The sequence below is a fragment of the Gadus macrocephalus genome, chromosome 23 (assembly GCF_031168955.1).
Source record: "Gadus macrocephalus chromosome 23, ASM3116895v1".
NCBI lineage: Eukaryota > Metazoa > Chordata > Actinopteri > Gadiformes > Gadidae > Gadus > Gadus macrocephalus.
Window position 1 is genome coordinate 13,510,952 of NC_082404.1, and position 22,571 is coordinate 13,533,522.

General features: G+C 44.8%; 2 protein-coding genes across 3 annotated transcripts; one reads left to right on the plus strand and one right to left on the minus strand.

Moving 5' to 3' along the window:
* The first annotated feature begins 2,040 nt into the window (after positions 1-2,040).
* On the plus strand, positions 2,041-8,449 carry pdia4 (protein disulfide isomerase family A, member 4). Its single transcript, XM_060045485.1, has 10 exons — positions 2,041-2,462; positions 2,734-2,923; positions 3,075-3,280; positions 3,384-3,522; positions 4,360-4,565; positions 4,990-5,148; positions 5,618-5,769; positions 6,045-6,201; positions 6,694-6,927; positions 7,299-8,449. The coding sequence occupies exons 1-10, from the start codon at positions 2,387-2,389 to the stop codon at positions 7,709-7,711; spliced, it is 1,932 nt and encodes a 643-aa protein (XP_059901468.1). The 5' UTR covers positions 2,041-2,386; the 3' UTR covers positions 7,712-8,449.
* Positions 8,076-21,745, minus strand: si:ch211-217a12.1 (alanine aminotransferase 2-like). 2 transcript variants are annotated; one of them, XM_060045487.1, is made up of 13 exons: positions 21,613-21,745; positions 21,157-21,317; positions 20,886-21,056; positions 17,557-17,646; positions 17,160-17,268; positions 15,861-15,994; positions 12,917-13,160; positions 12,521-12,600; positions 11,560-11,696; positions 9,835-10,009; positions 9,485-9,640; positions 9,197-9,309; positions 8,076-9,103 (listed from the first exon to the last, which is right to left on the minus strand). In XM_060045487.1, exons 3-13 carry the CDS (start codon positions 21,030-21,032, stop codon positions 9,013-9,015), a joined length of 1,476 nt encoding a protein of 491 aa, XP_059901470.1. In that variant the 5' UTR covers positions 21,033-21,056; positions 21,157-21,317; positions 21,613-21,745; the 3' UTR covers positions 8,076-9,012. The 2 variants fall into 2 exon arrangements, with proteins under 2 accessions (XP_059901470.1, XP_059901469.1); XM_060045486.1 differs by having other exon boundaries at positions 21,542-21,688.
* Positions 21,746-22,571: the final 826 nt, after the last annotated feature.

The following is a 22,571-nucleotide window of genomic DNA, read 5'->3' on the forward strand; positions in this document are numbered from 1 at the left end:
CAAAGTGAAGCATACATTTTAGGCCTACTGGTGGTTATTAAACTGCCTTATCGCGACATGTTTAAACACTGACAAGCCAAAAAAACTAACTTGAATTTGTCACAATCAAACCGGATAATAAAAGAAAGAAATAATTTGTGTGTGACTGAGAGAAAGGTGGATATACGTTTAGAATTACTTTCTAGAAAGAAGGGGTTTTACAGCCAACTTCAAACTGAAAACAAAAAAGAACAAAGAACACTAGGGGTATAATTCAACTGAAAACAGCTGAAGGGGATTACTTGGGTCGGATAGTAATTAGTGGTGCATTAGCCAATGGTGACATCTAGCGGCGTGATAGGAGATAGGCGGCAGGAACTGAACTCTGTTTTTGTAAAAGCTTGCACTTTATTACTTATTTAGTGTCTTTTTGTAACGAAGTGATATTGATACTGCATGTGTTTTTTTTGGTAAATGTGTTTGTGTTCATCCATCTGAAATATGAATAATAACTGCAGAGGAATTATAAGAGGCAATCCCCAGTATGGGATAGATTGGACAGGGATAACATTGTCCCTGTCCATAAGTGGCGAGAACTTCTTTAATTGGTTGTAAAGACAAGGTGCCTTCACCAAAATAAATCAGTTTGAACAAAGGTTATTTTAGTCAATGATCCATGTCATAAGACTTCATAGATGAGGTATCAATCATCAAAGCATATTTAATTGTCAATGTCCGATTGTTTTATTTGTACAAAATCATTACCAAAAAAAAAAAGTGATGAAATACTTTTGCTTGTTGTGAAGGAAAGACAAGGAAAGGGGGTTGCCTATGGCCACTGCCAGCAGGTGAACAGGGCCAAGGGCCAATGCTGGGCCTTACACAAAAGAAAGAAGTAATGAATGATAAAAAAAAATCCTTAAATTGGAAAGCGCTTAATATTTTGTTCTACCTCTTCCCCGCTCATGCTGCATGCCATTACATTGGAAAGTTAGCAGTGATATTTCAAGCAAGAACATACACAGGTGCAAAATTGTGATTTTGTGTGAGTCTTTGTGTGTTTGTGTGAGATAGTTGCATGTGTGTGTGTGTGTGTGTGTGTGTGTGTTTGTTTGTGTGTGTGTGTGTGTTTGTGTATGTGTGTTTGTGTGTGTGTGTTTGTGTATGTATGTGTGTTTGTGTGTGTTTGTTTGTGTATGTGTGTGTGTGTGTGTGTGTTTGTTTGTGTATGTGTGTGTGTGTGTGTGTGTGTGTGTGTGTGTGTGTGTGTGTGTGTGTGTGTGTGTGTGTGTGTGTGTGTGTGTGTGTGACAGAGGGAGCGAGAGAGAGAAAGGGAGAGAGAGAGCTTGCCAAATATACTTAACATATCCCAAACTGCAAGGGCAAGCCCACCTTTCAATGTCAAGCAAACACACAACGCAGCAACATGAAGCCCATACCCCGAGCACTCCGTTTCTCTGGTTCAGTCAATGTAGCAGTGAGTTAACCAGCTCGGTGCCACACGCCACCAAGGGGGCCGTGTGTGTGTGTGTGTCAAGACGTAGTATAAAACGTAGTATAAAAAAAACAAAAACAAATTTGCACTTCAGAAAACAGATCTAGTGCATATCCTGTTCCATGTTTGTTTAAAAGAACCAACACCCACCTCCTTCACGCCCGTCACACACACACACACACTCTCTCTCTCTCTCTCTCTCTCTCTCTCTCACATTGAAAAAACACATTCAAATGAAAGTCACATGCAAATACATTGGTATCCATCCATCCACATCCTTTACCCTCTGAGTGCCAATCTGAGTAGTAATACTAGTGAAGAGGATGACGTGAAACTATCTAAACGACAGGATGTTAATGTGAAACTAATATGACGCAAGATTGAGATCTTGAGGTGAAAAACCTCATTGCATTGAAATAAACCACAAGAAGATAATCTGTTTAGAGAACAACCATGCATCATTGTACATGTGCGTTAACCCTTTAAATTCGCACAAATCTGAGTAACACCAAAGTTGATAACACTAAAAAACTGAGATATGTAGAAAATTCCCCCATGCAGCAGGGAACAATAAATGGTGGATCACCCAATCACATCCCCAAACGTATACGAGCATGGACTTGAGTGGCGAAACCCGATTGGATGACAGTAGACGAAGAGGACCAATCAGAACGTGGCAAGTCAGAGAAGTTCAGGAGGCGGTGTCTGGCGTGCGAGTTTGTATGAATTGACAAACCCGGGGCATACACCATCAAACGTTTGGATTGAACTAGAACCGTCCACTTTGGTGACGCTTACTTGATGACATTCATCAGTTGTATTATCTAGGTGAGCCTGACTCGCAGCAGAAGCAGCCTGTGCTTCATTAAGCGGACTATAAAGAACCCCCCAGCCCCCCGCAACGTTGTGACAATGAGGAAGATTGCACTGCTTCTGATTGTGTTGCTCGGGATCGCCCACTTTGCTACGGTCGCCAGGTGTGAAGATGGTAAGTGTTGGCTAGTTTTTGCGATTCTAAATAAAATAAAAGACCCAATCGCTGATTCATGCCTTGGTATACGTTGCCTGCTCAGGTTAGCATGGTGGAGCTTCCACTAGCATCGCTAAGATTGCAGTGGCTTTGGTTGTGGCGGCATGCTTCATGTCTAACTAATGCTATTGCAAATATGAGGACAACGCAAGTCCCCTCCTTTTTGTGTGTTGCTTCTTTAAATTATGAACTTGGTAGTGGGGTTGCTGAGTTGATGTCCTTGTTGAAGATGATACCGGAGCGATAGACGAGGCCAGCGACGACGAAGGAGCGGACAGTGACAGTGATGAGGAGGAAGAGGATGAAGATACTGGGACTGAAGTGAAGGAGGAGGATGGGGTGCTGGTGCTCACTGACGGCAACTTCGACACCTTCATCGAAGGGAAGGACACCGTGCTGTTGGAGTTTTACGCGCCATGGTAAATCATTACATAGTGTATTGTCTTTCCATCTTCAAATTATAAACATTGAGTTGGATGATTTGCATCAGAGTCCACAATGCGCTAACTAGTTTCGTCAAAGTACAACTTTATCTAATGGGTCTGTCTGGGTCGTTTTCCCCCTAATCAGGTGTGGACATTGCAAGTCGTTTACCCCCACGTATGTGAAAATAGCCAAAGCCCTGAAGGAGAGCGATCCCCCGATCCCCGTGGCCAAGGTGGACGCCACCAAGGCCACTGAGGTGGCGGGACGCTTCGAAGTGTCCGGGTATCCTACCTTCAAGATCCTGAAGAACGGGAAACCCGTGGACTACGATGGTGCCAGGTCAGAAGAGGGTAAGAAATATGGCGACCGAACACATTGTGCTAATTTGCATATGGAGATGTGACGGAAATGGCTCCACCTTTTTTGACTCCTGATTGACTGTTTTGGTTGCAGCCATTGTGGCCAAAGTCCTGGAGGTAGCGCAGCCCGACTGGGCGCCCCCACCCGAGGCCGTCCTGGTGTTGACCAAGGACAACTTTGATGAGACGGTGAACAACGCTGACATCATCCTGGTGGAGTTCTACGCTCCATGGTCAGTCCACACAGATGACAAATGAACCAATTAGAGAAGGGGAAATTATGTAAAGAAGCAGTGAAGCAAGCAAGTTGGTAGTTGGAGAGATGTTTACTGTTTTCCGTGGCTGCATTTGGCTTGAGGTGGCGGGTCAAAATAATATGAATTTAAAAAATGCCTAATATCTTACTAGAATCAACATCAACCGCAGGCAAGATGGAGCTCCTCAAAGCCAAACACACCGTGGCATATATATTGATGTCCCAGAAGCTTAACCCTCTCTGACGGGGACATCAAAATCAAGGATGCAATAAGAGGACTGTGTGTTGGGAAACATCAATGGGCCTTTATCTCCGGCATGTCATACACTATGCAGTGTCCATGGTTGCAATGACAAAGATACGCGATTGTGATTGGTGAAACGGATTTATTAAAGAATAGATTGACGACTAAAGCCCACAGAATAATAAAACTGTTGCGGATAAACGGAATGTTCATTGGCAAAATAGAAATGGATCCCAATCAAGTTCAATGTATAAGGACCTCCGGACTAAGTGCCTTAATACAACTCATACATGTAAGAACCTCATCTCTTGACCCTTGGCTAGTTGTTGGAAAGGGAAGGTTGATGGAGGGTGGGGGGGGAGAATGAAATTGGTTGCAATCTTCCACCGCAACACTATTGATACAAAACTTTCCAACCTGGACCCTTAATACAAACGGTGACGATGCTGAAATGCACCACCAGAAGCCCTATCAACGGTACACAATGATGCGTGCGTCGGTTCTGCCACACTCGGCACTGCACTGTAACCGTTGTGACCCCCCCCCCCCCCCCCCCCCCCCCGACCGCAGGTGCGGACACTGCAAGTCCCTGGCCCCCGAGTACGAGAAGGCGGCGCAGGAGCTGAGCAAGCGCATGCCCCCCATCCCGCTGGCCAAGGTGGACGCCACGGTGGAGAACGAGCTGGCCCAGCGCTTCGGTGTCACGGGCTACCCCGACCTCAAGATCTTCAGGAGGGGCAAGGCCTACGACTACACTGGACCCCGGGAGAAGTTCGGTACGCTGACCCCTTTTTTAAACCCGTCGTTCGGAAACTTCACAGGCCATCAGAAAGGATTCAGTGTTTAGCATTTTGTTTAGCGAAGAACGAAAACCTCAGCCTAAAAACCACACCATCATGTGTTGATAAGATAAAATAAAGGCAAGTCTACCTTGAATTAGATGCATATGAGAGAACCAATAATTATAGAGATGTCACTACATTGCACATATACATACTGTATATCCCATTGCATGTATCCAGACATGCACGAACAGTCAGACACAAACGCGCTGACAAAATGCGTACCGTATAACGTACATGGTAAACACTTGCCCTGGAAGGAAACTGTTTTTCGTCGGACTTCCCGTGTTCACTGTGTTCGTGGCCACTCGTCGTCGGTGTTCTTTATGCTTCATTCGTTGTCCCTCCCCTCATCCAGGTATCGTGGAGCACATGAGCGAGCAGTCGGGCCCGCCCTCCAAGCCGGTCCAGGCCGCCAAGCAGGTGCAGGAGCTGGTGAAGGACGGCGACGACGCCGTCATCGTGGGCGTGTTCTCCGGCGACCAGGACCCCGCCTACGAGATCTACATGGAGGCCTGTTAGTATATGTGGATTATATGGCTGTGGTGTTGTGTTTTAATTTATTGGTTTGATATTGTGTATGCTTGTTGGATAATATCAGCATTCTACATGCTGTGTGGGGCAAAAGCACACTAACTGTTGGCATACCTTAATTTGATTGATAAGATATAGAATTCAAAAGATGCAACATAAGAGTGTTATATATTCATAATGATATTCTTTTAAAGGGGTGATATTATGCCAAGGATGTGAATGTAATTAGCAATTACAAGACGAAAACGCTGATTTTCAAACGGTTTGTAATGGCTTATCACACCAGATGGCATGATAGCACTTTAAATATTTTCCCTCCATAAGTAACTGACTAAAATGAAATACTTGAAGCGCCTGTCATTCCTTATTTATGACAGCAGGGGGAGCCCTATCTCTGGGGATTAGATTCCACCAAACTTGGCGTCTGTACTCACTGCTCTTTGTCCTCCCAGGTAACTCCCTGAGGGAAGACTACAAGTTCCTCCACTCCTTCAGCTCCGACGTGGCCAAGCTGCTCAAGGCGTCCCCCGGCCAGGTGATCCTGGTTCAGCCTGAGAAGTTCCGCTCCAAGTTTGAGCCGGCCTCGCACACATTCCCGGTCACGGTATGTCTTTCAAAAGGATCCTTTTTTTTTTTTAACCGTTCTCTTCATTGTTAGCATTGTTTAACTATAATTGCATGATTCCTTAATTTTTTTCTTTGGCGATTTAAGTGTACCATATGCTGCAACTGTAGGTTTTATTTATCTTGCTCTCTCAAGATTATTTAAAATGAACTATAGGCTAACTCCTTTTTTATAGGCCTAAATTTAGGCGTGAAAATCTAAAGACAAACCAACCCCATAATTTTTACCCTGAGCCTCCATATCCATCCTTGTAGGAGTCCACGCCCGTGTCGGACGTGCAGGACTTCTTCAAGAAGAACGTGGTGCCGCTGGTGGGCCACAGGAAGCAGAGCAACGACGCCAAGCGCTACGCGAAGAGGCCTCTGGTGGTGGTGTACTACGGCGTGGACTTCAGCTTCGACTACAGGAAGGGTGAGTGGTGAGAAGGCCTCCCGCCCCTGGTGAATATTAATGGAGGCTCTTCCCCTGCACAGCCTGATCTGAGGCTGCTGTTGTTTTTTCATCTTGCATCTTAAGTAAATGGCTCATTGTTTCATGATCAGAAACCCTAGGGGCTTGGATTGATTCGTTGTTTGTTCATGATGTTCAGAGATCTTAGGGGCTTGGATTGATGCCCTCTGCTCATGCAGAATCAGTACTTAGCAGGGGAAAAATTACTAGTGAAGTTTTTCTTATCTGCAATTGTCTGCACACTACATATTTTCCACCAATTATGGAATCGTAGGTTTGTCATTTCAGGTCTTATATGACCTGTACAGGACAGAAGTCTTGTTTTAAAGCCATTTTGTAATGCCCATAAATAAAAGAAAACATGGTTATAAAGCTGTATAGCCGTATGATAAAACCAAATGGTATTACAAAGTTAGCCTGTCTGCTAAACCCTGTCCCGTCTCCGATCTGCAGCAACGCAGTTCTGGAGGTCAAAGGTGCTGGAGGTGGCCAAGGACTTCCCCGAGTACACCTTTGCCATCGCGGACGAGGAGGACTACGCTGAGGAGCTGAAGAGCCTGGAGCTGAGCGACAGCGGCGAGGAGGTCAACGTGGGGATCCTGGGAGAGAACGGGAAGAAGTTCGCCATGGAGCCCGAAGAGTTTGACGCCGAGGTGCTCAGGGACTTTGTCATGGCTTTCAAGAAAGGTACGTTCCTTATCCTCAAATAACATGGTGGAATTTGGCGGGTACATAATTAATTTTAACATGTTAAAAAGTGTTAATGTGTAATAAGGAGGGATCCCCCACACTGCGTTCATTCCCAAGATTTCTTCCTTGCCCTCTGGGGGGCTGGGCTCAGGGGGTGTCTGAGTATACGGTCTGTTAAGTCCTTTGAGACTGTACCTGGGATTTAAGGGCTATACAAATACAATTGAATCAAAACTATACATTTCATCCATATTTCTTAGTTATTTTTCAATCTCAAGGTTCGTGCCTTGCTTAATCATTAAAAAATCTAAACTGGACTGGTCTTGTTCCGAAATTAAACGGTTTGTTTCTTCCCCGTGTGTCTCCAGGCAAGGTGCAGCCCATCATCAAGTCCCAGCCGCTGCCCAAGAACAATAAGGGGCCCGTGAAGGTGGTAGTGGGCAAGAACTTTGACGCAATCGTCATGGACACCAAGAAGGACGTCCTGATCGAGTTCTACGCGCCGTGGTGCGGCCACTGCAAGAAGCTGGAGCCCGAATACCTCGCCCTGGGCAAGAAGTACAAGGGCCACAAGGACATCGTCATCGCCAAGATGGACGCCACGGCCAACGACGTGCCGCACGACAGCTACAAAACGGAGGGCTTCCCCACGATATACCTGGCGCCCAGCAACGGCAAACAGAAGCCAATCAAGTTTGAGGGCGGGGACAGAACACTCGACGGCTTCAGTAAGTTCCTGGAGGAGCACGCCACGAAGCTGTCGAAGAAAGACGAACTTTGAGAGGGCTTTTCTCTCCGGCCAAACGTAGCCGAGAACTCTTTGTGATGCTAGCGCCGAGTCTTCCAGGGGCGCAAAGCGCAGCCCTCGCGAGGCTGAGGGGTTGCCGAGGGACACCGTGTTACTGTGTTGCTATGACAACAGTGTTGGACCATTTATAATTTTCGCGTTTGAACCATAAGAGATTTTTACTTTGATCCATTTCTAAAAGCATGTTAATGCACTGTGTTGGAGAATTGGTCTTTTTAAATAAAATTCTAAAAAAAGACAAGGCTTTTGGTATTCGCATTGAAACACAATGATTTTTTAGAATGACATTCCTGGTTTGCCAATGCTACATGAAAGCCTGAATAAAAAACAAATCAAGTTTCATTAAATTCTTTTAATTTTTTTCTATTTAAATTACATTTTTACAAGAAGATATTGCCAAATGTTTCCATTTGAATTGTTAATCTACTGAAAAAGGCCTTGGTAGACGAAGCCAAGCCATTTAAATACCCTGTACTTTTATCTAGCCTTAAGACTCAATTACCTCAAAAGATGGCTTGAACCCAACGATTACTCAAGACTATTGTACTGCTTTTTAAGTAGGCTCATTTTCACAGCTCTGGCCTCTGAAAGTTTGTCGTTAAATATTCTTTAAGGGAGCATTCATCCCAGAGACCACCCACTGCATTTGAAGGTCACACTCAGACAAGGCACACCGATCATTTGATACATTTTGTAAAACATTTCTTTGAATGGCTCAAGAAAAACGTGTTGGCACAACCAGCAAGGAAGAGATGCATTGGAAGCACATTGACATTTTTAAGGGTCTGAATGTTTTGTGACGCACCGTGTCACCATGACCCACACAAAAATAAAAGTCAATCTCCCTGTCATGGCCTTCAACTGAGCTGTCGTTTTCCAGTTTTAAAAGATAAGAATTTCAGAAAACGCTTGGCTTAGGCGTTCAGAACATTAAAAAGGCTCTCATCGGCTGCGATTTATGACGCGACCTGACAAGCTTTCAAGTATACAATTGGTTAAACGTTAAAAATTCGACGTACGACAGTTATCACTGAATGTTGTTCGTCCGATCAAAATGGGGGACTATGTTGCGAAACAACACAACCGTTTGCATAAAGGTAACCGAAGTTGCCCAGGGTGTTGGAGAATTCTAGGCATTCCCTAGGGTAGCCGATGGGTTTTGACAACGCTACCAGGGAAGGGTAACTTTTACATGCAAACTGTGTTTACAGTGATCCAGGACGGGATGGAAGTGGCTTCGGATGAAGTATGGCTCGGATGGTTTCTGAAAGGCGTTAGGAATAGTCCTGCAGGAACCGTGCGTTGAACTCGGCGATCTTCTCCAGCACATACTTCAGCTTCTCCTTGGGGGGCAGGATGGTCATCCTGGAGGGACAATGAAAGGCAGAGTGTTCAGAGACGAGGATGACAACGCACTAAAAACGTCAGTGTGTCACACACCGCGACGGGTTGACTCACCTGAAGTGGAAGGTTCCCTCTCTCTGGCCGAAGCCACTCCCTGGCACTAAGCAGATTCCAGTGGTCTCCAGGAGCTTCATGCAGTACATCTGGTCTGGGGCCTGGCCTGCCGCCTACACACACAAAGATACACACAAGACAGACAGACACACAGACACAGGAAAGTCAGTCAGGGACCTCAAACTGGCCAATAGAAAGTAACGTTAACGACGAGCGAAACAAAAGTCGCAAAATAATGAGAGGGTAAGGATTAGAGGTGCAGTATCAAAGCGGTGTTTCGAGCATTGCCTTGGCCTGGTCGATGGCCTTCTGAGGAATGGTGATGCGGGGGAAGGTGTACATGGCCCCCTGGACCGGGTTGCAGTGGAACCCGGGCACGTTGTTGAAGCTCTCCTCCGTCAGCTTGGCCTTCTCCGCAAGGTCGGCCAGCACCGCCGCCCGCTCCTACAAATGAATCATAACCGTACTCAATCGGAGTTAACTCAGTCTAAATCTAAAGTCTAAAGTCTGAACATTCGCGCAACAAATACAGCAACCTGAACATTATATAGAGAGTCCAGACATAATTAGAGTTATAGAGCAATTTGGGTTTCTCCCCCCTGTCTCTGTCTCTCTCCACCTCCCTCCCTCCCCCTCACCTTGGTGAAGGTGACGTAGGAGGGCTCCCCGGGCTGGGGGGGGTTGACCACCACGTCCATGAGGGCCTGTCCCGACACCGGGGAGCAGAGACGCACCGACACCAGCTTGGTGAGCTGGGCCTTCACCTCAGGGTCCAGGTTCACCACCTCCATGTAGCCCCCGCGGAAGCCACACCTGCACACACACACACACACACACACACACACACACACACACACACACACACACACACACACACACACACACACACACACACACACACACACACACACACACACACACACACACACACACACACACACACACACACACACACACACACGTCAGTGTCCCAAAACTTCAAGGCCGTCACTGTGAGCCCTTCCATGTTAGTTAGATTTATCTAAGGCAGGCCTATTCAACTAGCGGCCCGTGGGCCAAATGCGGCCCCTCTTAATTTTTTTCTGGCCCGCAAGTGGTTGCATGCAAAAAATAAATAAAATAAAGGAGAAACATAGTTGCATGCAAATCAGGTTTCTGTGTGTAGCCGGTGATACTAGCCAGTATCATTACCCCACAATCAGGAACTGGCATCACTTATTCTGACAATGTTTGGCTCAACCGATACGTGTGAGTCTAGCTTTTCTCATATGAATGCCATCAGAACAAGGGCACGTTGCTCCATGACCTATAAGAAGCTGCATGAGTGTCTCAGGATGAGCCAAACTAGGCAAACAACTAGGCAAACAAGGCAGTGCAATCTTTCTCACTGACTCACTGGCTCAAAATGTCTCATATGTACAGTAGTTCTGTTTTGTGATGATTCAAACAACATTGGTGAATTCCTAATACGTGTCCAAAATATGTGAGAACAAAATCTTTTATAATGATACGATTAAAAGTGAAGAAGGAAGGAATGCGTCTGACAAGTTTATTCCATGTAATAGCACTATATATCTTAAGTTAACACTACTTTAAGTACAATTTATTTGTAGCAATTCATTCATGTAGTTTTACTCGGTGTGGCCCATGAACACCCAGTGGTTTTCCTTTTCGGCCCACTTGTTAAGGAGGTTGAATAGCCCTGATCTAAGGTGTCAATGTATTTGAGTATGTGCTCGCGCTTGCGTGTGTGTGTGCGCATGCGTGCTTCCGAATTCAGTACTCTTAAAATGGGTACCGAGCGATACCGACCGAAATATACAAATTACGTTTACAAATAACTTATATATAAATGAATATATATATTACACATATATATTCGTATTGTTGTAGTTGTTATTATCAGCAGTTTTCTGCTTGCCAGTCAGGTTCTTCCTGTCATTGACAGTTCAGCCAGTCCCACCCTCAACCCGTGGGGGGGACGGGGTAGGCCGTCTCCCCCACCCCGGCCGTAGGCTGTGGCCTCTGGGGCTCAGACTGCTTGCTTTTGGGAGGATATCCCGCATATTTCCTCCGAGACACAAACAACAGCATTCTTACGCGATGGCTGCAGGCTGGGGCTTGCAGGTACGTATGTGTTTGGGAGGGGAGTTGTTTGGTTTTGTGTGTGGTGTAAAATATTCTAAATAAATAAATATGATACATATTTTATTTATTTTTATGAAAATGAAACCCCACACATTGGTGCATTCGTCTCGTGTGAGTAGGCTGATTTCAGATCGTTTTTACTATTTTTGCATGCCGAGATTTACCCTTATGCAAATGATCCATTTAAAATAATTGAATACAAAAGGCCAACTCACTCTCCCATGTAGCACTTGGAGGTGGAGTGGAAGGAGACCAGCTCCACCTCGCTGGAGAACTCGGGCCCCATCTCAAACAGCACCTTCTTGAAGGAGTGGAACACGCAGCCTTCCGCATAAACGTTGTCCTGGTACACCTTGTTTAGGCCGGAACATAAAAGTTGATCATGGGCACGGAGCCAAACCAAGCCTAGACGTCCATAGTCCTATTCAAAGTTAACTATAGAACCATTCATTAAATCAATTAGTACGTCATGGGAGTGTGTGTGGATGATGGCTGGTGTAAGCAGCCTCACACAGCCCGAGTCAGATTGGACTCTGGAGCTGGACAATGTATGCTGATAAACCCGCCACACACACACACACACACACACACACACACACACACACACACACACACACACACACACACACACACACACACACACACACACACACACACACACACACACACACACACACACACACACACACACACACACACCTAGGGCCATGAATCGTTGTCTAAAAACGTTAGAATAAACCGGTTTCCAACATCCCCACCCTTAGGTAGTGTGATGAATTGTCGTAGGTTACTTGACAAACAAGGAAGCAATTCAACCGGATTTGGGATTGAGATTAAGTTTAAGTGATATTTAGAATGACGAGACGTTGTACAAATGCCGGGTGTGTTTGTAGTTTACTAACGACCCGCCGACCCGGTATAGCCAAATGGGTAAAATCACATCTGATAAAAAAAATAGGTAAATAGAAATCTGGTTCAGATACAATTGCATTCATCTCAACCTCATGCTCACACCCACAGAAGTCTGCGTGCAGGCGGCAGAAACACTTGGTGAAACAAAGATGTTCCACAGAGCCTCCAGGATATGCCTGCTTTGCTTGTGATTTTCTCAATGGGTGGACTGCAGACTTAAAATAAATAATTAAAAAGACTCAACAAACGCGCAACACTGCTCACCTCGTCGGCCATGAGAAGCAGCCCCTCCTCTTTCGCAAACCGAATGACGTCTTCGATGCACTGCCGGCTCTGGACCTGGCCTGTCACAGGAACCAGGATGAATGATTAACAATGGACGTCAACGAACTTTATAAATGATCATCGATTTTTATGGGGTCCATTAAATATAGCCCTGAGTAGTTTATATGCACATAATTCCTTTCTTTGAAATACAGAAATATGTTGTTGGTACTGCTGTTGGACACACACACACAGTGTGTGTGTGTGTGTGTGTGTGTGTGTGTGTGTGTGTGTGTGTGTGTGTGTGTGTGTGTGTGTGTGTGTGTGTGTGTGTGTGTGTGTGTGTGTGTGTGTGTGTGTGTGTGTGTGTGTGTGTGTGTGTGTGTGTGTGTGTACCAGTGGGGTTCCCGGGGTTGATGATGCAGAGCGCCCGGGGGTTACAGTGCTCCCGGGCGGCGGTCAGCGAGCGCCGTAGCTCGCCCACGTCCAGCCCCCAGCAATTGTCCTCGTCCAGGTAGTAGTTGATCTGCACGCCCTGGAGCTCCGTCAGGGCGGCCGAGTACAGCGGGTACTGGGGGATGGAGATCATCACCCCCGTGCGCGTGCGGCCCTCACCGCAAATCAGCAGCTTCAGCATGGTCTGGGGAGGAGATGCGGAGGGTACGACGGGGGGAGGTTAATGCTGCTGTGAGGACGGCTGGGTAATTAATAGAACAGTAATCGTCTTTTCGACTTTTGGGTCAAACGATCTCCGAACTAATGTACCGGTAATCGCATTGAAATTAAATTATTTATTTATATTTTTTATTATTATTTATTTTGTATAGAATTTTCAGAACTGTTGGATCCATTATTGTACATTCTTTTCCATTTCAACATTTTCTATTTTAACATTGTCTATTTTTAAAAAGGGGAAATTTCAAAGATCTCAGTTACAATGTTTTTTTTTAGAGGGAAATGCTGAATAAATAGTGTTTTCAAACTCAAAAATAATCGTTTCAATAAAGGCAATTTCAATAATGACCAAAATAATCATGATGATGATTTTTTTTCAATAACCGAGTAGCCCTGGCTGTGAGGGGAAGATTTGAGAGACGTGAAGAGAAAAAGAGAGAGCAGAAAAGAGTTACAAGAGTTGGAAACTAACAACAGCCAGGAGACTCTCATAAATGGGCAGGCCAGGTCAACTAGACCTGGGCCTGCCTAACAGAGCAGTTAATCCGCTGATAGATGAAGGATGAGGGACTTGTTACATGAACCTGCTGTAAAATGGTGAAGCAGCAAGGCAGAGGAGAAGGCCGAAGAGAGAGAAAGAGAAATGGAGATACAGTAAATATACAGTAGATAGGTGGAATCTGAGTTCCTCAGATGTAGGAAGGGAACAGTGAAAGTAATAATGAATGCCTAAGAATAATCAATAGGCGAGCAAATCTCAAGTTTTAGAAAATAAAAGCCCTAAAAACATAATTTTTCATTATGTTTATACTGAGACATTTGATTTTTGTTGTAATGCCTTGGTTTTGAACTGCATCAGCAAATCTAGGAGAACAACTTACATTATACTGTGAAGGGCTTTTACTTTCACCTTCAGGAATATTTAACCTATGAAGGAAATTTATATGAAATAATAGTGGCAGTGGATCAAATGTGATCTATGCATCAGGAAATGCACCAGGTTTGATTCCCCAACATATGACATTCTGGAACAAAGAGTCAAACACACTTGAGCTGTGATCGAAATCGTTCCCTATTCACTCACTCACTATTCCCTATATAGAGTTTATTATATAGTGCACTATATAGGGAACGAACAAACGAGAATTCTGACACTACGCTGAATATTTTTCTAAATGTCATTTGCGTCAGTAAATGCGCCGCGTATTTGAGTGACGCAGACAGATGCGTCCATATCATGTAAACAAACCGGTCACTCACGAGGAAAGCTGGAGGTTGTATTGATGTTGAATGTTACATTTCCTTGATCAAGGTTTTTTTTTTATTAATTTTGAATGTTTTCTATGTTAAATCCCAAATAAATTGTTGACATTTCTAAACGAAAGCCGGGGACTCCATCATTTAATGTATTTGTGTTCGCGGTTTTCCTCCGGAAAAACACGACCGCATTGCATTGTGGTATACGGGAATAACATGTGGGGAACATCGTATGTCCACTCAAATTTTGGGTAGTTTAAGTCCACTATATAGTGCATGAAATTAACCACTGAAAATTCGAACACCACTACAAAATGGCGAGCACCTATCACGGATATAGTGCACTATATCCGTGATAGGGAACGATTTCGAACACAGCTGTGGTCTGAAAGTTCTGTTTGAAACAGCACGAGTGATAACGAATGGGAAGGAAACGAAACGGGAAGGTAGCTCACACTATCCTGACAAAGCGGTGCCACCTGGGTTAATTACTCATTCTTTACACCTGTGTGTTCTCATTACCCCAATTCCACCCCTGTTAATCACTTATTTTGTCTTTCTATGCTGGGATCGTGATAGTGGTTTCTGTGTACATTAATGGCGCATTTCCACTGCAGGGTGCGGATCGGATCGCAAAGGTGCGGGTCGGATCGCGTTTCCACTGCCAAAAGTGGGCGTGACCCGGACTTTGCCGTACCCGTTCCGACCCCATTCTAGGGACTCCTCCGTTGCGGTACCCAAAACGAGACCAGACGCCTGAAAGGGTACCCTGGAATTCTAGCTACACCCCCCCTCCGTTGATTGGTCGACAGAATCGTCACTTCCGGGTGACGCGGGGATAAAAACAAACAAACAAACAGTAGCCTCAAGGTATTATTCTTTACAATTAACATGTCGCGTAAAAAGCTTGCTTGGGCGAACAAGGAGGTGGAGACGTTCGTCTGCATTCTTGCGGAGGAAGACGTTGTTTACGATGTTTACGTAGCTGCCGCGGCGATTGACATCCGGCCTACCACCAAGGGTACTGTCGGCAGTGGAAACGCGACCTCGGAACTGAGCTGGGCTATACTGCCCCCTCCCTACCGCCCCTTTGCGATCCGATCCGTTCCGCACCCTGCAGTGGAAACGCGGCATAAGGTTCCTAGTAAACATATGTAACACCTGCTTCAGGCATTTATTATGGATATACAGGTAAAACTCGAAAAATTATCTTGGGCTTAACATAAGCTATAAGAAAATTATAACAAATAAAGGCTTGAAATATCTCACTTTGCATGTAATGAGTTTATATAATATATTAGTTTCAGCTTTTAAGTTTAATTACGGAAATAAATGAACTTTTGCACAAAATTGAACTTTTTCGCTTTTCACCGGTATATCACGCTTTGCGCCACAAGGGGAAACCTACCACGATGGCATCGCTGGCGCCGGTGGAGAGGTAGATGTTCTCGTGGTTGGAGGGGATGCCTCCGTCCCTCTTCTCGATGTAGCTGGCCACGTCCTTTCGGATGCATTCGATACCCTGGCTGGCACTGTAGGCACCTGAAAGTACAATTTGAGCAATTATTACTAAAACAATGATATATTTGTTTTATTTTTGACTGTTTGCCTCAATCAACAATTTGACCTGAGGGCAAACAGTTGATACTCTGGCTTATCATTTCAGATAAGATCATAAATTACCAACTATTTGCCTGAAGGGCATAGTCTTAAAGAAACAGTCCCCCCGAAGCTCTATATATGAGTAGCATCCAGTGGCAGGCCCGGAGTCAACGTTATTTTTTCTTGTGAAATTTCTACGAAATAATAATAAAAAAATAATAATATAGATTTATGTATTTTTTTTATTAAGATTTAATATTATTTATTTATTTAAATTTAACAAGAAAAATTAATGTTGAAAATCCGAACTGGGGCAGCTAGGGCCGACTGTGATGCAAAACTGCCACAGCACAGGCCCCTCTGCCACGCCAAAGGCCCCGTTGCCGCACCAAAGGCCCCGTTGCCGCACCAAAGGCCCTGGCTCCGGGGCTGCACTTTGATGCTAACGTGTGAGCAGTTAACATGCTATATTTACAGAATTTGTTTGCCATTTAGTAAAATAAAACCCTAGTCCATATGCGACCCTGTATGTCATGATGCAGAGGGCAAACTGTATTTCTGAGTACTTCTTCACGTTGAGGTATTGTGTTACTTATAACGCAACGGGGTTAGCTAAGCCTTATCCCACGGAATGCAGTTCAATGGGTTTAAACTTTAGTCACTTAATTACCCTTTTGAAAAGTTTTTTTTTTTAGCTCTAGGCAGTCAACTTGATATGCAATTTGTGACCAAAAAAAAAAAAAAGCCTACGCCTACATGGACAAAGAGAGAGTTAAGGGGCACTCCAGCAACACTGGCTAGTGGGCAGACCATGGAACATGGCAAGACCCCATCCTTTGCGTCATCCCCTTCTCCAACCCCCCTCTTGTCCATTAAGGAATTAAAATCCTATGCAAATAAATATATGAATATAATAAAAATAATGTCATTTTAATAAGTGGTTGCACTTGGAGTCTCGGTTAAGTTAACGCACAGATCTAGGAGGACTGCCCCCTGAAAAGAGTCATGGGGGGGCTTAAACTAACCCTGACTCTAAGCCTGGACACGGACGTTTGGCCCCTTGCTAATCTAATGTCGCGGTGCGGAAGAAAGGCCCGGGTCTGACCGATGCTCTGTCCGCCACAGCCGTCCAGGATACGACGGGCTCGTAGCTTGGCGTCTTCTGGGAACTTGTCGTCTTCAAGGAGCGCCGGATAGGCACAGAGGGCCAAGACCTGGGAGGGAGCAGAGCAGAGGAGAGCTCGAGTGTACCGCAAACTGCTTCCAACGTGAACCCGCAGGACTCGACATTTACGAACTGATACCAGTGAGGGTGGATGATAGGCCCTTTTTGATCGTCATGTCTGTCCCTTGGATTTTCTTGATTAGCGTTCTTCCGAGGGATTTCCCACTCGTCATAACCAGGGAAAAATGAATTGATTGAATTTTTGTGCAATTCTTTTTCATCTAAATCGAAGAAAGTTATTTTTAGTAGTCTATAAACAGAAGGAAAGGGGTGCTACCTGTCGGATGAATGTGATTGGTTTCTGGCCCATAGCGTGGGCGTCGCCGACGTTAGCCTTGATGACCTCTGTGAAAGGCTTCTTCACTCCCTAAGGAAAGGAAAGAAAGAACACAACTCAGATTAAAAAGTGCTGTCACTTAACTATAATTTTTTTGAAAAGGATTAAGAGACTGAGCTTAATGGTGGGTGTGTCTCAGTGATGCAGATGGGGTAAATACTCTTGACAAAGAGCCAGATTTGAGCATGTCTGTGCCGGTGCCTGTTTATGTGAACTCGCTCGCGGGACAGAATTCACACACAACGTGAGATCTTTCCATTTCCCGTTCCCTTTAGCTTACCTAAAGGAAATTGTTCTGTGCATGTAGTGTGTACTGTACACGACAGTAAGCTGAGCTACTCTTTCTCTCTCAATCTAATATTTGTATTGTGTTGTATTCTCAAGCAGTTGGGAGACAATATATAGTTTGGGTTTAACACGCGTCAGTATGGCTTTTGGACTCCTGGTTCCAGCCCATTCCTTGTTGGCTCTAGTGAGACACATATGGCCTCTGCTCATCACATTTTCAGGTCAGACGAGGACAAGTTGAAGATCTGTTTTTTAAGAGCATCCAATGAATCGTTAAACACAATTTTTCTGTTTAACAAGTACACTCTTTTGAAGTTCTCGCAAGTTCTTTGACTGTGCGCCTCTGTTACAGAAAAGTCTGCAACAAAAAAATGCTAATAAATGTATAGATAAGAAAAGATATCAAATGGAAGATAATAAAATTTACATATAGAAAATATGTACGCAAGATGAACATGTATAACAGCTTTGCAGCATTGCAGCCATTGCATAAGAAGCAAACGTACAAGAGGACAAGCCAATCATTAATACACGTTCGTAAAACTGCCTCGGCTATACCTGCACTTCGCCTAGTGATCTGAATCCAACCATACACCATTACAACCTTCAAGTCACAACTCAAAACTCACCTGTTCAAACTCGCACACAACGTCTAACTTATTGCTTATGTTTATTTATTTATTTATTTATCTGTTTCCACAATGTCTTGTTTTTTTAAAAAAAATTGTATGATGACTATATGCTCTGTAAGGTGACCTTGGGTGTTTTGAAAGGCGCCTCTAAATTAAATGTATTATTATTATTATTATTATTATTATTATACATAACCAGAACCATCCCAGGGAAGAAACAACACGTCATCAAAACAATCCGACAAATATCATCTACGTTTTGAGACAGACAACCACCCCGAACCGCTCTTCATTCGTGCCACTCTATATGCACTTAATCTCATCCTACCCGAGGGGAGCAACATGACATTGAGAGAGAGCGTGAGCAGGGGGCGCCTACGTATCTTCTCTTTCAGCTCCCTGGCACATGAACCTCCACATTCCTGGAGGCATATCAAACCTCAACTGCAGTACACCCTGCTCCCTAGCGAGCAGCCAATGGCGACGCGTGCACAAGACCCCGCCTGGTAATGATAAGGGTCCCTGTGTAAGCGTCATTATTTTCCAATTCAAGATTGTTTCTCCGCGTTTTTTGCAAAGTACATGGAAATCCGAAGCCCGACCGCTGGGATAAGCGTTTGCAGGATCACTCGCTGAGTTCACACTGAGCCAATATTTGTTGTTCTGCATATAACGTTACGCTTTCAGAGAAAAAATAAATAGAGTCAGGACCTGAAGAAACTCTAGCGCTGGCACCCGGGACTTTAGACCTTCCCCTGGGTTAAATCCTGGCAGCGAAACTTTGTCTTTTTTTTCCGGTTCTCATCCCTTCTTTGTTAGTGTCTAACAAAGAGGCTGCTGTTCTGTGTGGGAGAATGGCGGTCCCAGTACACGGCTACACAGCCCCCCCCCCCCCCCCCCCCCTGCAGGGTCCCCATCAGTCACTGATTACACCGGCTGAGGCCCACTGAAGCCATGGAGGGGGAGGGGGGACAGCCCTGGTCGTTTAAAAAGCACCAGCAAGACTGGCAGACCCACCACCCACTGTTACAATCCACAGTCCGAAAAGTGTTAAATGTTATGGAATTCGGCAGCCTGATATGGATACGGGTGTGGAGATAGGCTTGGTGGAGTTTGGTTACCTCAAGGGCATTTGGTTAAGGCCAACAGTTAAGCTTCTTCCCTGACTTAAGTGACTGTGATGTGTTCACTCGTAAGTCCTGTTTAACTCGTACGATTTTTCCAGGGGAAAATACACGTTACTAAATGATAGGCCGACAGGTTTATTCACCGCTATTTATGTGTAGTCTTAGGATAAAGTACGGGCTTGTCATCCCATTGTTTTCTCTGCATGCAACACACACACACACACACACACACACACACACACACACACACACACACACACACACACACACACACACACACACACACACACACACACACACACACACACACACACACACACACACACACACACACACTATTAGTCCAGCTGACCAAGCTGGTTACGTCTGCCTCGAGATCTTCTGCATGACCCATTCCCAAGAAGTGTCCACTTTCAAAATCAAAATAGTGACATGTTCAAAGGGACACGTGACATATCAATATCGCCTTTCTGTAAGAATGTTGCGTTTCAAAATGGAAAATTCTTGACCCTGAAGCACATGTGCATGTGTGAATGACAGTATCTATCTCATTCTGCCTCTGTCTCTCTGTGATAAGGGAGGCAGGCGAAGGGACACCAACGAGAAGAAAAGAAAGAAAACGTAAACCCTCTCTTACGCAATACACTTCCAGCCTACCGACTACACTCCCTGCTCTCTCGGTCGGGTGAAAGGAGCCCCTCCAGGCTGGTGTATAACCGGGAGAGCCATCAACCACCAGCGTCAGCGTATTACCCTGACGGATACACACACAGGGACCGGGACGAGGTCCTGTATAAAAAGTGAGCTGAGTGGCTGTGCAACGAGTCCTCCCTCCTTTCAACCATGACATCCCGAGGGGTCTATTCTTTGCTCCGAGCTTCCGAGATGCAAATGTCAGACAGGTCTTGTGTCAAAGTGCAAATACAAAGTTGTTGTTGACAGTTTCTTCCTTTCAGTTTTTTCTTCACAGAGGCACACTGTTGTGTCAGCCGCTCAGATTTAACTTAATTACTTTTTAAGTGAGTCTCTGTGCCTGTGATTATGTCAAACTAGGCAGTACAGTTCCTACTTGTGGAGAGTACAGTAACTCACAATGTACTTTCAATTCACAAAAGTTGCCTATTTTTACAATTTATATAACTTTAGGACGGTTTGGGTCTGAATCACATCTCGTCATAGAGGAACCAGGCAGCAGAGTTGAAGCAATCCAAACTTTCTGTACCTTTTTCAGCTCCTCTTCTATCTGTACGGCGCGCAGGACCATCGGACCCCGGACCGCGTACTCGACCTGCCTCACGTTCTGGTTCATGGTCTCCAGCGTGAGGACCTTCCCTCGATGGGAAGACCCGTTCACTTCTTTCTGTGACATGTTTGCTGCCGATGTTCCACGTTGCTGCAGGGAGATAGTATAACAACATAGAATATATAGATAGAGAAATAGGTATAGGCTATACTGGCATGCCAGTGTGCGGATGAAAACAGTGATCCCTTACCAGTCCACTGCCGCTGGGTTCTGTGAGGCTGATGTGTAGTCCGGTGAAGCTTACGTCCCTTAACTCTCTTTACGACTTGTGTGTGTGAGTGTGTGTGCTCCTGCTTTTTTCTTCCCCCTTTGAGCTCTTATGAAAAACAACGTTGAGCCCAACGCCTCCCCCTGGCAAACAATATATCAAACAGGCGTCGTTTATTGTTATACTGCAGACACACCCCAAAACCACATATAGATGGTTAGTAGCTTTCGGTATGTAATTAATTGCATCATTAACCTGCGCGATGTTGTTGGTTTGCATTCTGAAGTGCAAACCTACACGTTGCACATTGCGTTATAAGATTTTTGTATGGGGTACCATGTTTTTTGCAGCTTGTAGGTCGACTGACCTGTATCATGTCGTCAATTATCCCATTGATAACTAGCAATGAGATCTCCAGCGGTGCATTTGGGATCGTACCTTAGTAAAAAGAAAACTCCGCTGGGAGGGCCGTTAGAGAAAGGAGCGTGTATGAGTGACAGCTGCGTGAGTGACAGCAGCGTATGCATGTTCCGGTGAACGGTTGCTGTTGTTGTTAATGTTGCAGAAGGGCAATTTTTTTTAAAAAAACTATATTCATTGACTTTGCATTTGGTAGAAGCAGCAGCGCAGTGCCAAAACGGGCCGAAGTTGTCAAAGTACAGGGCGTGCTTTAAAAGCAGCAGAAGCGCCCTCCCCCCCTCTCTTTCTCTCTCATAGTGCTGTAACTCTAGATCAGCCGTATTTACACAGCAGATATATGACCCAGTGCCAAAGGTCACATAAGTCACACAAGGGCCAAGCGGCCTTCACAATCCACCGCAAAACATGTGATTATTGATACTACTTTACATGGGAAATAAAATAATTAAAAAAACAACTTCCATGTATTTGTTGGCATGGTGTGCAGATTCTGGGCTATTCAGCACACACTTTGGACTATCAACGGTAAGTGTTTTACTTCTTAACAGAGGACACCTTGGTCCTTCTAGGCCTATAAGAACTAGTGAACAGTGACAAACTATTAGTGTGATACGAATATACTACTTGTAGAACCACAATGGTTAGTGTTGTAGATGTTAAACTCCAGCTGTCATCACACATCTTATCACTCATGTAGGCTTGTAAAGAAATATGCCCTAATAAAATGGTTATTAAATTGGTAATTATATTAACGGACTAGCAAACAGCAGGAGAAAATACATGTTTTGCCCCTACCTAATCTCCCCTCGTGCTTGCATGAACTATTCCATACTCTCCTACATTAATAATGTATGCGTTTTTTCTTTTTACTTTATATTTATGAACATTTTCCAGATTCAACAAAGAGGGGATAACAAAGCAATAACAGGAAAAATACAAATAGTAAATAAGCATGAGGTCATGGGATGTTTAGTCAA

Excerpts from the sequence above, each read along its gene's own strand:
- pdia4 (XM_060045485.1), top strand. The coding sequence starts at position 2,387 with ATGAGGAAGATTGCACTGCTTCTGATTGTGTTGCTCGGGATCGCCCAC. Across the intron at positions 5,770-6,044 it reads CGCACACATTCCCGGTCACG|GAGTCCACGCCCGTGTCGGA; the intron begins GTATGTCTTTCA and ends CCATCCTTGTAG. Across the intron at positions 6,928-7,298 it reads TGTCATGGCTTTCAAGAAAG|GCAAGGTGCAGCCCATCATC; the intron begins GTACGTTCCTTA and ends GTGTGTCTCCAG.
- si:ch211-217a12.1 (XM_060045487.1), bottom strand. The coding sequence starts at position 21,032 with ATGTCACAGAAAGAAGTGAACGGGTCTTCCCATCGAGGGAAGGTCCTC. Across the intron at positions 17,647-20,885 it reads TAGAAGAGGAGCTGAAAAAG|GGAGTGAAGAAGCCTTTCAC; the intron begins GTACAGAAAGTT and ends TCCTTTCCTTAG. Across the intron at positions 10,010-11,559 it reads TCCAAGTGCTACATGGGAGA|GTGTGGCTTCCGCGGGGGCT; the intron begins GTGAGTTGGCCT and ends GTGTGTGTGCAG.